At 49.2% G+C, this 16,856-nt stretch overlaps 1 protein-coding gene across 2 annotated transcripts; it reads right to left on the bottom strand.

The window, feature by feature from the left end:
• Positions 1-356: 356 nt before the first annotated feature.
• MFSD11 (major facilitator superfamily domain containing 11) lies at positions 357-16,841 on the bottom strand. 2 transcript variants are annotated; one of them, XM_029056771.2, is made up of 14 exons: positions 16,443-16,841; positions 15,721-15,776; positions 14,756-14,863; positions 14,337-14,414; positions 13,272-13,351; positions 12,744-12,840; positions 9,786-9,844; positions 9,057-9,201; positions 7,540-7,580; positions 6,874-6,939; positions 4,934-5,059; positions 3,434-3,608; positions 2,298-2,433; positions 357-1,294 (listed from the first exon to the last, which is right to left on the bottom strand). In XM_029056771.2, exons 1-14 carry the CDS (start codon positions 16,536-16,538, stop codon positions 1,130-1,132), a joined length of 1,428 nt encoding a protein of 475 aa, XP_028912604.1. In that variant the 5' UTR covers positions 16,539-16,841; the 3' UTR covers positions 357-1,129. The 2 variants fall into 2 exon arrangements, with proteins under 2 accessions (XP_028912604.1, XP_001507319.2); XM_001507269.5 differs by lacking the exon at positions 14,337-14,414.
• Between the last annotated feature and the right edge of the window lie 15 nt (positions 16,842-16,856).

The following is a 16,856-nucleotide window of genomic DNA, read 5'->3' as shown; positions in this document are numbered from 1 at the left end:
TCCACCTTCCCGCCCTCCGTCCTCCTCCAAGGCCTAACACATCTCACTCTTTCCGGGCTCCTTACCTGCCGATTCAGGGTCTCGAGCCGCCTCTTCCCAGCTCCGGGGGCTATGCTGAGCCGATTTTACATTTTACACTTGGCCAAAGCCTTTTTACTTGGAGGGATGTGAAACAAGGGCAAGAAAAGCTGCTCGAGGCAGGTGCTCATGTGGATATTACTAAAAGGGGACACCAGAACTTGGGAGAAAGGAGAGAAGAGTCCTTTCAACCAAGTGAGTCTAAATTGCCATCTAGGTAAGGGCATCCTCCCACCACCTCAGCGTCAGTCCTGCTGACCCACCAGAAGAAGCGAGTCTTTAGTCTCTCGCAGGATTTATTGAGCTCCTATTGGGTGCAGAGTGCCGTTGTGAGAGCTGGGGCGGTGGGTACAATGGAGGAAAAAACGAATCATGGGATTTCAGGGCTAAACATCAAAAAGGCACCATTTCCAATTATGATGAAATGATGAATGATCAAGGGGCCGTTTCATGTCTGTCCAACTCTGATTGACTTGATTTTTAAAGGCTCAGTCCAGCTATAATCGGCTACAGGAGTGACGTGCTTAGGCAGCTAAACGCTGTAGGTACGAGGGAGAGAGACGGCGAGTATTTACTAGAACAGTTTTCGAAATATTCCCGGCCCCAGCTGTGCCGACAGACATCAAGAAGCGCGGACTTGAGTCTTGGTTTTCCCCCCAAAGTGAAGCCCTCGTCACTCCCGGCAGGGATTGTGACGTGACACGAGATCTAGGAGGCTGGATCGAAGCCAGGTTTTCCCAGCCAAACCAGAATGAGAGGAGTCGGCCCTAGGATCATCGTGACTGTAGGAAGGAAGGCGGGAGCCCGGAAAGGGCGAGGTCTCAACAGGAGCCATCTGGGGAACAGATTCCCTTCTCGGTCCATGTGTCTTAAAGGTGGAGAGTCCCAGAGGACACATGGTTGCGCAGGCTGGAGGAGCCTTTAATCTGGATATTGGGATCTTCCCTTTGGCCACAAGAGGGATGCAGCTGCCCACGCTCTCTCCCGCCCCTTTGAGTTCCACTGGCTCCGGTCCCCCGGGCCCCCTCGCCCTCAGCCCCGGGTGCCTCCATCAAATGCTCCGGTACTCGGAACCCCGGGCCACGATGGCGGCGGCGTCCCACTCCACGGTGAAGAACGAGATGGTTCCCAAAAAGCCAAAAATGACCATGAGCAGGAGCTGCCAGTGGAGAAGCAGGTAGTTGCTGTAGAAAAAGGCCACTGCTGCACAGATGGACTGAAAGAATCACAAGAGACACGGAGGTGACCAGGGGGCTCTCGGGGTCCCACACCCGGGCACCGCCCTCCCCTCGTAGAGCCCCAGCCAAGGCCAGCCTGGGCTGCCCATCCGGACCCCTGCTCCTACCCCATTGAGCTGAGCCTTGGGAATATGGGAGCCAACCCCCCAATCGGGCATTGAGGGGGCACAGCCTCAGGCGTGGGGTTGGGTTTTACCTAAGCAGTGGCTTACCGAGAGGCCAACCTGAGCACAGCCATCCATCCCAGCCCGTCGGGCCCCCCAAGAACCCAAATCCTAAATCCAGCCCACTCTTTTCTAAGCCCAGACCGGTCAAGTCGACGCAGAGCTGCAACCCAAATGCTCCCCGCTGATCGGAACCTCTCGCCAAGGCCCAGTTTGGGGCCCATTGGGTGGAGCGCTTGGGACTGTCCCAAGTAACGCCCTGTGGGTAGAGGTGTCTGACCTCCAGCCTCGCTTAAGGACTGAAAATAGCCCACAAGGGCGGCTTCCTGGCCCGATGGCTCTCTCAAGCCCGTCCCCTCCCATCCCCATCCCCCCAAATCCCTCTTGGCTCCCACCGTGTGCACAGTGAAAAGTTGGGCACCTCTGCCTGTGGTTGAACGTCCCCACAGCGGAAACAAAACGGGAGGAGGGGTTTCATTCTCTGAGATAGAGAAAAGATTCAAAGAACAGAAAGGGCCTTTCTGTCTCTGTCCAGAATGTAAGCAAACACGTTCACAGAGGAAGGGCGCTACATAAATCCAACACCGGAAACAAAATTTATACAAAAGGGAGAGCCGGCAGACCTCAGCGCGCCACCTTTCCAGTACCCCATTTCTACAGTGGAAAAAGAACCGATCTCACGCTTCCCCAAAGTCTACAACTGGATGGGTTGGAGACCAGTGAAACCCAAAACTGCTTCCAGTTGTTGCAGAACCCAAATTTCACAGCTAGACACAGTCTCATTGCAAAGGATGTACGGCGGAGGGCAAAATGGTACCTGGACAAATTTAAAGATGGCAAAAGCAGGTGCGCTGTCTTCCGAGTAAAGGAAACCCAAAATGCTCAGGAGCTGGGTGTTGAAGCAGCTGTCTCCAAGTCCCAGCAAGAAGCTGCAAAAGATGGCCACCTCTTTGCTAAGGAGAAGGAGAAAATAGCGGATTTAGGAGACTCCAGAGAGGTAGGGCCTACTTTTGCTAAGAGAGAATAAACAAGCCCATTCCTATGAGCAAGCTCATTTCCACACCAGCCCCCGAAACTGCCGGACCAGGAAGAGGGGAAACCCGAACCTCACTCAAGGCTCGGGAGAACGAATCAATCAATCAATCAATCAATTGTATTTTCTTTATTTCTTTTAAGGTATTTGTTAAGCACTTACTATGTGCCAGGCACTCTTCTAAGCACTGGGTAGATACAAGGTAATTGGGTTGGATGCAGCCATGTCCCACTTGGGGCTCACAGTCTTAATCCTCATTTTACAGATGAGGTAACTGAGGGCCAGACAAGTGACTTGCCCAAGGTCACATAGCAAGCAAGAGGTAGAATTGGAACACAGGTCCTTCTGACTCCCAGGCCTGAGCTTTATCTAACAGGCCTTGCTGCTTCTCACTTCTTGAGTGTTTACTCTAGGCTGTAAACTCGTTCTGTAAACTAGTGCTCTCTGCATGTAGAAAGAGCTCAATAAGTATAATTGAATTAAATACTATTGACTGATTGATTACTGCGTGCAGAGCCCTGGACTAAGCACCTTTACTGAGGAAGCCCAGGACGGAACCAAGTCTCCCAACTCTTCTCCCAGAAAACGTGCAGGAGTAGGAAGAACAGGTGAAACTCACGCTCACTGCAGCTATAGCCCTAGGGAACAAACATCTCAAGAGCAAGAAGCTCGTCTCTAAACTCTTGTCTCATTGTGGGCAGGGTCTGTTTACTGTTATAATGGACTTTCCCAAGCGCTTAATATAGTGCTTTGTACACAATAAGCTCTCGATAAACAGGATCGAAAGAATCAATCAACTGAAAGCTACAGTTCCAATGAGCGTCAGAGGGAAGAAGGGCAGACTGTTCCCCTATAAGTGCCCGGGGGGTGGAATCCTATCATTCTGTCCTTGAGCTGGGTCCTGGCGGCAAGCTACATACCTGGGACTGAGGTATGCCCGGCTGTTGGTCCCCTCGACGGGAGCGATGGGTGCATCCGCGGGCATGTTCAGGAAAATCAGGTAAAAGGCGACAAAGTGTACCAGGACGCCCAAGAGTACGACCGGATTCCTGCCAAAACGGTTGTTCTTGCTCAGCAGGCCGAAGAGGCTCCCACCTGTAAGGAGACCCATGTGATTAACACGGAAGAAGGCTGGCCCACGTCCAGTCCTGTGCCTTTTGGGCCCAAAGAATTCTGAGTGCGACGCCAAGGGGAAGGGTCAAAGGGGGGAAACGCACCCCCTGCTCAGATGTAGTGTGAGGCAGGCCGGGGCCTCGACGGCGGGGGTCCCCATCCTCCCCCTGCCATCCTTGGGTGCTCATTAGCAATCATTTGGACCTGTACTTTCAGATCCAGCTGAAGTGGGAGCAATCAGTTAATCAACTGATTGTACATACAGATTTGAAGGAATATGAACAATGCCCAGAATAATTCATGCAGAAACAGGGTAACTTCCACTCCTTTCTAAAGACAATTCCCTATCGTGCCATTTGTTGCACATCTACTGGGTACCGAGCACTATATTAAGATTTGAGAGCGGCCACAGAGGTAGAAGACATGATCTTCATCATCAAGGAGCTTACAATCTAGAGCGGGGAGATCTGCACTTAAATAAATTACAGTTAGGTGAAGTAACAGAGAGTATTACTGCACATTACCTACAGGAACAAACTGCAAATGATAAAACTGTTCTAATATATGGGAATGGAGAAATGGCAAGGCCAGAAAAAACAGAAGTGCAAAAGCAGGAGGGGGATTTTTAAATGCAAAAACCTTCAATCCAAAAGAATCTCCATTTTAGGGTAACCAATTCGGTAGGTTTGGACTTGGGTAAACCACAAAAACAACAAATGAGCGTTAGCTACTGAAGCCGCACAGGACATTTGCCATTTAAAACCTGTAATTTTCACAAAGTGGTCTGCCGGCACTGTAGTGTTTTCGGGTGTTGTCGTTATCATTATGTCATGATTGATTAACATTTAAGTGCCTACATGAATCTAGTGCTCCATGTGGGCAGGGAATGTGTCGCTTATTTATTCTGTACTTTCCAAGTGCCTGATACAGTGCACTGCCCCAAATGGGCGCTCCATAAGTGCTTCTACGGTTACTCTTACAACTACCATTCTGAGTCCTTTAGTGTAACTAAACAAATTCTTCCTCTGAAGAAGGATATTTTAGATGGGGTGGGGAGACGGGGATTTGGGGCTTGGGTGAAAGCAGCAGAGGGGAAAGAAGACGAGGTTTTAGATTTTGTATTTCAACCTATGGTTGGGCCATTTTATTCCCCCATATTCCTTGAAGCAGTCTTTGGGGGAAAGGGAAGAGGAGGTCGGGCTACACAAAACTGACATATGAAGGGAAAAAAAGCTGTCAAATCCCAAGAGGTGGGCAACTGAGTCTGAGGAAACCGCTGAGAGCGAACCACGGTAACGGTGACGAACCTAAAATCTCTCCGATGCCAATGAAAATGCCAGACAGTCCAATCAGGCTCTTCTCTTCGGAGCCAAACCGATTGATGGCTCCAATGCAGGTCCCATATACCCCAGAGAAGAAAGTCAACTCCAGACCTTTGACAAGAAAATCAGGGTCAAATCGACAAATGGACATTTGTTTTCTCCCGTTTACTTAGCATTCTCAGGAATTCCAGAGTGCGTCCAAGAAGAAACGGAGAGAGAAGCAATGCCCAAATGGTATTTTCAGAGGCAGAGACTAAGCACCAATCAGGATCTCTTTTGGACACACTTAAAGTAGCTGCCTTTTTCTCTGCTGGCCTCTCACCTGTTCAGAAGCCCGGGAAGGGATGGGAGGGAAAGGCCGGAGAGAGGAGAAAGTGAGGTCGAGTAGAAAGAGCATGAGCCTGGGGGTTAGGAGGCTTGGGTTCTAGTCCTGACTCCACCACTTGCCTGTGTGACCTTGGGCCACCCACTTAACCACTCATTGCCTCAGTTTTCTCCTCTGTAAAATGGGGATAAGATCCCTATTTTCCTCCCTCAGCCCGCAAGCTCCGGGTGAGAGAGGGGGACTGTGTCCAATAGGATCCCTGGCGCTCAGTACAGTGCCTGGCACATAGTAAGCACTTAGCAAATGCCATTATCATCATCTGCTGATCTTGTATCTACCCCCAGGCCTAGCCCATACTAAGCACTTAATACCATTATTACCACTCCGTAACTCAACAAGGCGTCCCCCTCAGACGCGAAGAGGACCGACCCCCGCTTTCTAAATTCAGCCCAACCGCCGTGTCCTTTCACAGATGGACACAGTTAAAGCTCACTGGCTGCACCGTGGTGTCTTTAAATAGGCTCTCTGCCTAATCGTCCTTCCCGGTCAACTGGCATTGGTTTTCCCATTTAAACGGAAGAGTGGGTGGAATGGAGGGAAGGTCAAATTTCAGTCGCTGGGTGGCAGCTGCAGCATCTTCCCAGTGAGATTTTAATTCCTCGCCTGGGTAAGAGGACATTAGCCAACAACCTTAAAAACCGGTCGGTTCTGCTTTCCGAACAAGACGGGACACAGTGGAGGCCGTTCCGCTCCCGGAGGCAGGCACAACTCTTGAGTGTTCTCATTTAACGGCAACCTCCTGAGGGGCTTTTCCAGGGAAGGGTACGGCCCATCTGCCTGGAAAAATGCTAACCTGTTTAGTGTATGCCTTACTTAAAATCGCAAAGTTCTGAATGGGCCAAAGGGAGGAAAATAATGCCGGGGTGTTTCTTTAAAGTCATTATTAATGTCAACGGAAACCACACTTTCCTGAAATTGGAGAGGCTTTGAAATCTGTGTTTCAGGGCTTTAAATGGTTTTAACCATTAGTATTCAGTTTTATAGATCCGAGAAGAGACTGGGGGGCAGGGGGGTGTCACTTGGAAATAAACCACATGATCTGGGTGCTAATCCTGATGTGTACCTTTGGCCAGTCACTTCATTCCTCTGGGCTTCAGTTTCCTCAACCTGTAAAATGGGGATTCAATTCCTGTCTTCCCTCCCTTTAGACTGTGGGTCCCTTGTGGGAGGCGGACTGTATCCGACTGTATCTTGTATTTACCCCAGTGTTTGGAGTATAATAAATACTAAAAGACCACTATTATAAACAATAATAATTAAGAGAAGCAGCGTGGCTTAGTGGAAAGAGCACGGGTTTGGGAGTCAGAGGTCATGGGTTCTAATCCCGGCTCCACCACTGATCAGCTGTGTGACATTGGGTAAGTCACTTGACTTCTCTGTGCCTCAGCTACCTCAACTGTAAAATGGGGATTAAGACTGTGAGCCCCACGTGGGACTACCTGATGACCTTATATCTACCCCAGCGCTGAGAACAATGCTCGGTACATAGTAAGCGCTTAAATACCATTATTATTAGTAGTAGTAGTAGTAATTCCTTTACCTGTGTAAGCTGTTGTAACACTGAGAAGTAGAATCTCTTTGGTGGCACATAGTCTCATGGACTTTCCTACAAAGAAAAGAGACAGGGCAATTAGTAAGATCCCTGGACATTACCGTGCGGTTTTTACACAAATTCCTACCCCACATCAGGAGATGAATTATCAGGTTGGCCGGGATTAAAGCATGCTGTCGGAAAGCATGTTGTACTCTATCCTGCACAGATCAGAACCGGGCTCAAACCTAGCATGGGGTCTTCTCAATCATTCGGTGGCGGGGGGCGGTCCTAGAGGATCAAGTCCAGGGACTGGTGTCCCTGTTCAAGGGATTCCTGTTGCATCATGGGAATTAAAGACGGAAGACTCAACTGAAGTTGTGAGGAGGAAACAGGGCAAGTGCATCCCTTCATACCACTCTCGGCCAAGCGCTGGGTGATAAAAGGTCTCCAATTGGCCCCTACCCACATTTTTGCAGGAGGGAAGCTGAACCGGGGAAACTTCGATCGGTCAATCAGTCATATTTATTAAGCGCTTACTGTGGGCAGACCACTGTATTAAGCGCTTGGGAGAGTATGGTCCGACAGAGTTGGTAGACATGTTCCCTGCCCCCGGCGAGCTTACGGCCCAGAGAGATTGTAAACTGTCCAAACTGGTGTGACCTCCATACTTACTGAATGCATCTATCGCCTTCGTCATGTTGCTCTGGATGCACCTGGTAAGACACCAATGATTGATTTTGCTTTGGATTATCAGGAAAATCAATAGCATCCTTACTCCGAGGTCCCCTAAAGGACAGGCCACGAAGAATAAGTAGCTGGTCTGAGATTTCTGGATTCCCTCTGACTATGCCCTCCCCTCTCCTGTCCTACCTCCTCTCTTCCAGTAAATCAAAGGTATCTGAGCGTGGCCCGTGTGGAGCACTGTACTGAGCATTTGGGTCAGTACGACAATAGAATTGGTAGGCACGATCCCTTCCCTCCAGGTGCTTGGAGTCTAGTGGTGACCAAAGAAAGGCTCAAGCTTCTCTGAATGCACAAAACGCTGTGCTTCGTCCTCTGGACTGCAAGGTCGCTGTGGGGAGGGAAGGTGTCTGCCAACTCTGTTGTCTTGTCCTCTCCCAAGTTCTTAGTACAGAGCCCCGCACACAGCAAGCGCTCCAAAAATACCATTGATAAGCCGCTCTTTACCGCTCCCTTGGCTAGAGACTGGTAAGCAGGCCAATCAAATCAGTATTTTTTAATGAGCGCTTCCGGCATTCAGAGCACTGTACTAAGACTCTATTCTTGAACTAAATGTTGCAGGCACAGCACAGAATCGGGCATCCATAAAGACTAGGGAGACTGATGTTTCAGGAGTTTGGCGGCAGGCAAACGTACCCCTGCAAGTTCAGAAAGAGGATTCTAGCTGATTCCACTTTGGAGGAGGGATCGCTGGTACTAATTAGGAGACACAGCGTGGCCTTATGGATAAAGCCTGGGCCGGGGAGTCATAAGGACCTGGGCTCTAATTCTGCCTCGGCCACTGTCTGCTCTGTGACCTAGGACAAGTCACTTCACTTCTCTGGGCCTCAGTTCCCTCATTTACAAAATGGGGATTAAGACCGTAAGGCCCACATGGGATGTGGACTGTGTCCAACCTGATTAGCTTGTTTCTACCCCAGCACTTAGGTCGGTGCCTGACACATAGTGAGCACTTAGCAAATACCATAAAAAATTTAAACTGCTCTTGGCCTGGGAATAACACCTGAATGTGGTCCCTTGGAACTTCTGTAGAACTTATAAAATGAGACCAGGCAACCTGGAATTCTCTTGGTTTGGCTGGGGCTGTAGACGTAAGCTTCACAGGCTAAACCAACACAGACTAGGGAAACAGAGTGACCAAGCAGGAAGAGCGTGGACCTGGGGATTGAGGGACTTGGGTTCTAATCCCAGTCCCACCACTGGTGCCTGCTGTGCTCTCTTGGACAAACCGCTTAACTTCTCTGTGCCTCAGTTTCTTCATCTATAAAATGGGGGACGGAGCACCTGTTCTCCCGCCCCCATAGACAATGAGCCCTATGTGGACCTTGGATTGTGTCTGACCTGACTGTAGCGTAACTACCCCAGTGCCGGCACAAAGGAAGATCGTAAATACAAGTATTATTCTTAATACTATAAGAGAGGAACGGGTGACTCTCTGAAGTGCTTACGTATTGGCTTCCAAGCTCTGGCTGTCGCAAGAATCTTCCTCTCCCAAGACCTGCGTCGGGTCTGGTTTCCTAATGAGAAAGAAAAGAACCGTCCCCACAAGGCTGATCACTGTCAGAGCAATAAAAACTGTTCGCCGGTCACTCTCTGAAGAGAAAAACAAAACAAAGAAGAGAGAGATTCAAGATCCCAAGCTCCACAGCTGAGTTTTTCAAGAGATCATTTCCAGAGCAGATGGTTTTGCCCGTTAAGATACACAGCAGTGAATTCTCATTTACTGCTTCCATATGCCCCAGTGACCCTTGAGCAAGGCGGGGAGAAATTCCACCGGGGAGCCGGGGGGGTCATTAGGTCCCTGCAGATGTGCCGACACACTACGGGGACGCTGACCCTTGGGAAGACTCCTCACGTTCTGCTGCTGAACGGGGAGCAGTGAAGCGGGAGGGGAAGGGCAAAGGGGAGTAGTCCGTCAGGGGCCCCAAAGATGACCTCCCATGCTGGGGAACTGGCTAAGCAAGGTCACCCGCTCCGGTCCGGTAATGCAAGAAAAGCTACCCCCAAAATCTCTCTGTCTGAAGTCGAAAGAGATTAGGGGCCGAGGTATCTCAGAGCAGTAACCGAACGACAATGAGCGGGCCTCTCTAAGGAGGAGAGGTTCCACTTGACTCACTGACACACCCTAAGATCCGGACCCCCGAGAAAGACGATACGTACAAGGTAACGGTACTGACCTGATATCTGAGTTTTCCCTTGCCAGGCAAAGTATATGTAGAGGTTTCCAAAGAACAGGCTGAAAATGAGAGAAAGACAGAGAGACTGATCAATCAGTGGCTATTTACTGAGCACTGACTATGTGCACAGCACTCTACTAAGTACTGGTGAGAGTGAGATAGAACAGAGTTGGCAGATATGTTCCCTGCCCACAACAAGCTTGTGCCTAGAAGGGAAGGTAGATTTGAATCCACATTTTTAAAAATGATGTGTACTATATACTTTAAAGATAGGTACATGCGGTGGATGAGGCTGGGATTTTGCAGCAGGACTTTATATGCTAACGATTGGAGAGGTTATGACACACCAATCGCGCCTGCGTGAATCAGGCTGTGGTTGAAGGGTGGTTTTCTGCTGGAAAATTTGTTTGGATCCAAATCTTCCCCGGCAAACCTGAGAGGGCCAGGTTGGGCCGCTGAGACCATACACCTGAAGCAGTGTGGCCTAGTGGATAGAGTACGGGCCTAGGAGTCAGAAGGACCTGGGTTCTAATCCTGGCTCTGCTGTGGGTCTGCTGGGCAACCTTGGCCAAGTCACTTCACTTCTCAGAGCCTTGATACCTCATTTGAAAAATTGGGATTAAGACTGAGCCCTGTTTGGGGCAGGGGCTGTCTCCAACCTGATTTGCCTGTGTTCATCCCAGCACTTAGTTCAGTGCCTGGAACATAGTAAGTGAACAAACACCACAGCTATTATCATCATCCTTATTATTACCACCAGCCCCATAACGAGTCCTAATCCAGGAATCCCTGGGTCAGCCCTTTCCCCTGATTGGCTGAATCCTACTCTGGCCCATTCCAGGCGAGGCCCGCCACCCCCTTGGTCTCAAGGTCCAGGGAGGTGGGCAGGACGCCAGATTTCCAGGCATCCTGGGACACAAAGGTCAAGTGAACAGACTCCCGGACCAGACCACGAAACTGCAAGGAGAAAAATGTTTCCGTATGGGCTCGACGCAGACCTTCTCTGATTGAGGGACAATAAAAAGTCCGTGCAGTGAGTCTCTCTACTCCTAGATGGATTTTGTCCGGGCCACCCAGAAACAGGTGGATCTTTCTTTCGCTCTATGTTGTTGCCCAATCCACGCCCGGCCAAAGTCCCCTGTCCACCCAGTGAGCGGTCATCATCGGGGCCGATACGCCTCACGGGGGACCCCTGGGAAACAGAATTGGCCACTGGGTGGGCAGATCGATTCGGATCATCAACACCCAGATAGAGCTCGATTCCCTGCCACGTGACAGTGAGCAACTGGTCACCAAGAAGCTCCTTCAGGAAGAGTTTACTCACTCCCAGCATGGGACTGACGAGAATTTTGGAAAAGTCTGTCCAGGGGGAAAAAACATGCTGCTTGAGTTCCTAATTCCGAGAATGCAGTATCCACTGGGGTCACAGGAACCTACTAATGTGGAAGTTGATGTAACTGGGGTGTCACGTTGAACCCCTAGTCGTCCCCCCAGTTCCATGGGGGTGCTGAAGCTCCCAAGGTCCGTGAGGCACTTGGGGTGCCCGTGGAAACCCTGACTTCTGGGCAGGGGGAGTGCCCTAGGTGCCAAGATTCCCCACTCACCCAAGTCCTACAAATGTGTTTTCTTCTTCCTTCCCCTTTTTTCTCCTCCTCCCATTAGTGCTAGATTTCATTCTTATGACACCTGTAACAGAGTTCCCTTAGAAGCCAATCTCACTTTCTCACTTTTATGTGGCTTTGCATTTTAGCAGGGAACTGGTGTAATCAGTCCATGGTATTTACTGAGAGCTCATTATGGGCAGAGCACTATTCTCTGTGGACAAGTCACTTAACTTCTCTGTACCTCAGTTACCTCATCTGTAAAATGGGGATTGACTGTGAGCCTCACGTGGGACATCCTGATTACCCTGTATCTACCCCAGCGCTTAGAACAGTGCTCGGCACATAGTAAGCGCTTAACAAATACCAACATTATTATTCTAAACTATGCTAAATGCTTGGCAGAGTATAATACAACAGTTAGGAGATGTTCCCTGCCCACACTGAGTTTACAGTCTTTGGGAGGATAAGAGGGGGAACTATCTTTACATACCCAACGATTAAAAGTAGGATTGGGTTTCTACCGCACTCTCTCAAGCAAAGTGTTTTACACACAGTAAGTGCTCAATAAATATCACTGACTTCCTGAGTGTCTACTGTTTGCAGAGCACACTGTTCTGAAGGCTTGGTAGAGTAAGGTAGAAACAGTAGATGTAATCCCGCCTTCACGGATTTGGCAATCTAGTGGGGAAGACAGACACTAACAGGAATTATGATTTTTCTAAGTATATTTGTAATAAGTTTAATCTGCTGCCAATAATGTTTCGGGACCAAAGTGTGTTTAAAAAGAAAAGATGGGAAACTGAATCCATAAGCAACAGAAACAACACGAGAAACAGCATGGTCTAATGGATAAAGCACGAGCCTGGGAATCCGAAGACTCAGGTTCTAATCCCGGCTCTGCCACTTGCCTGCGGTGCGCCGCTGTTTGTGCGGTGTGACCTTGTCTAACTCTGTGGGGCAGAGATTGTGTCCAACCTGATTTGCTTGTAACCACCCCAGTGCTTAGTTCAGGGCCTGGCACATAACAACTTTAACAAATACCACAGTTATTATTATTACTATTATTACTAATATTTGCCTCCTGCAGGGGGGTTTCTCTCTCTATATAGGTTGTCTGTCCAATATTAGATCATACAGGACTTCATCTATAACTTCCTCAGTGTCTGCCTCCCCTGCTGGGTTGGATTGTAAACTCCTTGAGGGCAGGGATCAGGTCTATTCATTCTACTGTGCTCTCCCAACACTTAATTAGGTGCCCCACCAATGCTATTGGTGGAAGTCACTCACATGTGCTCGGAGATGATTAGGGCCTATGCCAAAAGCATCTGGAGACTTGCCAAGGCCACTCTATTACCTGGATTGCAGGAGGGCCCAGAAGATTCCACTGTTTCTCCCGATTGTGTTTTCATCTGAATTTATTGTCAGGCAGTTTCCTTGGGCAGTCCAGAGTACTAAAATTCAAGCCATAAGACATTCTGATCAAAGGATAAATCGCTGAGCAGCCCACAGGAACGACACCCCCCTTAGTAAATAGCCCAAAAAAGGAAAGTCCTGAAAAACAAAGACATTGTGAGAAGCGGAGTGCCCTGGTCAAAAGAATTTGGCCCTGGGAGTCAGCAGACCTGGATTTCAAGCCCAGCTCCACCATTTGCCTGCTGTTTGACTTTGAGTTAGTCACATCGCCTCTCTGGGCCTCAATTTCCTCATCTGTAAAAGGGGATAAGCCCTGTTCTCCCTCCCACTTAGACCGAGGGCCCCACACGGAAGGAGGGAAGGTGTCCGATACGCTTATATTGTAGCGACTACCCCAGCGCTTGATAAAATTTTAAATGCTTAACATGAATAGCACCAGCATTACTGTCATGATGATTATCAAGCTTACCAGCAGCTGCGATCCCGATGAAAACAGAGGCTGTGTAGAAGGACCACGTGAAAGGCTGGATAAAAACGGCAATGTATATGCTAAAAATAGAAAAGGGCAATTTATTATCGTCAGGTCGTACTTGAGACTTCATGCCAATTGGGTCTTCTAGGAATCGACTCTGAGGCACCTCTTCCGCTCTATAAAGGAAGTCTTGCTCACTTTGAAAGAGAACACATGTAAATAGGGTCTGCCACTTTCTCAGTTTGCCAGGTGCCATCTGGGTCCGTGGCCATTTGATTAGCCGCAGGGAGAGGAGCTCCGGTGGTCCGAGTTTCAGGGAGGATTGTTTCCCTCTGAAGGTACAAGGGGGGGGTCACATAATAATAGTGGTATTTGTTAAGTCCCTGAACCACAGTCTTAATGCCCGTTTCACAGATGAAGTAACTGAGACACAGAGAAGTGAAGTGACTTGCCCAAGGCCACACAGCAGGCAAGTGGCAGAGCTGGGATTAGAACCAGGTCCTCCTGACTTCCTGGCCTGGGCTCTAACCAGTAGGCCATGGTGCTTCCCTGTTTCTTCACAACTGGTCAGTGTCGTGCTGATGTTAACTTGTGGACTTTGGCATTGAGGCTCACCTTTACAGCAGAGCCCTCTGGAAGTTTCGACAGAGTGGTGAATGTCACAGACATCTTCTCCTGGACCGTAAACTCACTGTGGGCAGGGAATGTGTCTGTTATATTGTTCGACTGGACTCTCCCAAGGGCTTAGTACAGTGCTCTGCACACAGTAAGCACTCAATAAACACAACCAACTGGCTGATCGACCTTCCCTTCCCTCCCCTCACTGGCTGTTGGAGGGCTCAGGAGAAGGGTGTGACCAAGTGAATAGACCGGGGATTCTTTCCTCAGACGTTCCAGTCAAACGCTGTCAATTGATTCAAGAAGGATGGAAAAATTCACGGGAGAGGGGGACTCTCTTGGGTTATTCCTGAGAAAAACCGTTATTTGACATGATTCAAGGACAAGGGGGGTCTTTGAAGGGCCGAGAGATCAGGGATGATGAGATAAGAAAAACATCCCTACCCCTGAGGATCGAGGCCAAACTGAGCCTCCTTTGCACTGTTCTCCCGAGCCTTCCCCGGAGCCTCTATCGGAGGAGATCTAAGGCGCAAGGAAAAGCGGCATTTACCTTATGCCCATGAGCACTCACTAGATTGGCAGCTCCTTGGGAGGGGGAGTCACGCCTACTAATTCAGCAGTTCTCTCCCAAGTGCTAAATGTAGTGCTCTGCACCCGCTGGGCACTCGATCGATACTATCGGCCGACTGATTACCTAAGAATCAAATGAAGACCGGATCCTTTGGGCACCATCCCAGCCCTGCCCACCCCCAAAACCAATCTCCCCAAGATGGGAGGGGTGCATTTAACTTCAATTACTTGACGTCTTTGAACTGTGGGTGATACATTAATAAAAATGAACTCAGGGGCATTTTGCTACTTACCTATAAAACAAGCCACTTGCAAACATGGAGAGCTGAGGTCCTATTATGGCAACCACTGAAGGCGTAATCAGATTTGAGGCCGAAAACACCCCATAGATAATCGCCATGCTGCACGAAAATACAAAGATGGTAAAGAAAAAAAATAAAAAGGCTTTTTCCTCAGATATTTTAGTCAAATACTCTCACTTAACCTTGCAGGCCAAACTCTACTTAGCCCTCTCAGCCCAATCTTCTAAGCATACCTTAGCTCAAGACTCTGGTCACCCTCTCCTCCCTCATTCTGCTTCCCCCAAATGATCTCCCCACCCCTCCTCTTTTAACAAACTATCCTAAATTAATTCTTAGCTCCCCAAGTGACATAAACTGGGTCACAGTCACCTCGAGGACTTACTTATACCTATCCTCAGTACTTATGAATACACATTCATTCAGTTATGCATTCAACTATTTATTTTGATTACTCTGTAAATGTTTTGATGACCATTTCCCCACAATACTAAGACCCTCTCTGTAATTGATTTCTATGAATGTCTGTCTCCCCTTCTAGACTGCAAATTTGTCGTAGGCTGGAAATGCGTCCGATATTGCATTCTCCCAAGAGCATAGCACAGCGCTCTGCACACAGTAAGCACTCAGTAAATACGTCTGATTGATTGACTGGAGTATAACCTCCTCTGGGGATGGGATCAGGTCATTTCTTGACTTTGTTTTATTCTTCCTAAGCGCTTAAATACAATGCATTACATCCGCCGAGCTCTTAATAAATGCTATTTCTACTATGACTAATACTGCAACATCGCTAAGGGACTTGGCTGAACGCAGCCCCACGGACAGGATTGTGGCAGAACCCTAAGTTCACTTGTAACATCGCAAAGTAACTTTGATTTTCGGACGGGACTGTGGCAGAACTCTAAGTCCACCTGTAACATCGCAAAGTAACTTTGATTTTTTTAAAAAGGGTATACCTGGTGTATCCACTGCCATGGAAATCTGTGCTGTTTAGGCTTCTGATGACAGTTTGCTGTGAGAAAGATCACATGCATATCACTTTGTACATTCTATAACTATTTGCTGTGCTCTAAAGCATGTTCACAACTTGTATGTAACCCCAGCAGCGCTTGATCCACAATAAAGGCTTAACGAATACCATCAATATTTGACCCCCCAAAAGGGCAGGATTCTCCTTGGGATGGTGAACACATCCGTGATGTTCACCTCGAAAACTGAGACCACCCCTCAAACGCAAATTTCAAGACGCACGGGGTCACATATTATAATCACCCTAGTGATGGGCTAAAATTGCCACTTGGGCCAAAGCAGACGGAGGGCAAAAGAAATGTGATTACCACCTTCCTTAAGGGCCCTAAGGGGAAACTCTGCTGGGAATCGTAATTCCCTGCCAACCCACGCCATAAAGGACGGTATCAGAGTAAAAAAAAAACCCAAATAACTACAGCCACACCACCCGCCCCAGCCCAACGTCTAATAAGAGGGAGCGATGAAGTTCAGTCGTGAGCAAATACCAAACCCAGGACTCCGGCAGTTCAGAATGGAAGGAGAAACAGAGACGAGAGGAGGGGGGGGGGGGGAAATGCGGCTTGAGTTTGCGTTACTGTGATTAACTCTGCAATTTATTGAGCGAGCCAGCTCAGAGGGAAAATTAGAGGCTGTAAAGAGATGCACTCACCGCCACGTTCCCACATGTTTGGAAGGCGGTAAACATGAACATAAAGGCGACTCCCAGAATCACGATGTTGAAAAGCTTTTTTGACTCCGGTGACATTTTGACTCTTTTTTTGGGGGGGGGGGGTTGTGTCTGGCTCCCTCCCCCCGTCCCAGCCGGGGGTCTGAGGCAGCCTGGATGTCGACTCCGGCTCCCCGGTTTCAGGCTAAGTCCGCGGCGGGGCGGGCCATCCCCGGGTGGGCGCGGGGCAGGACGGCGGCGTCTGCGGAGGGCGAGCTGAGGGAGGAGAGGGGCGACCGGTCCTTCCCCTCACGCGTCAGGCGACGCCATCACCTGACTGGGCCTCAGGCCAAGCGCCGCTGAGCACGCCGGGAAATGTAGTCCCGACAGCCACCGCGCGGGGCAGGCCTGCCCGCC

The sequence above is a fragment of the Ornithorhynchus anatinus genome, unplaced genomic scaffold (assembly GCF_004115215.2).
Source record: "Ornithorhynchus anatinus isolate Pmale09 unplaced genomic scaffold, mOrnAna1.pri.v4 scaffold_264_arrow_ctg1, whole genome shotgun sequence".
Classification (NCBI taxonomy): domain Eukaryota; kingdom Metazoa; phylum Chordata; class Mammalia; order Monotremata; family Ornithorhynchidae; genus Ornithorhynchus; species Ornithorhynchus anatinus.
This window is presented reverse-complemented; position numbering and strand designations above follow the sequence as displayed.

What these genes read in the sequence shown, in the direction of transcription:
- MFSD11 (XM_029056771.2), bottom strand. Translation starts at nt 16,538, where the DNA reads ATGTCACCGGAGTCAAAAAAGCTTTTCAACATCGTGATTCTGGGAGTC. An exon ending in CATGGCAGTGGATACACCAG is followed by an intron (nt 14,864 to 15,720) that starts GTATACCCTTTT and finishes ATTTTCGTGCAG; the next exon opens with CATGGCGATTATCTATGGGG. An exon ending in CATCGGGATCGCAGCTGCTG is followed by an intron (nt 12,841 to 13,271) that starts GTAAGCTTGATA and finishes CTTGAATTTTAG; the next exon opens with TACTCTGGACTGCCCAAGGA.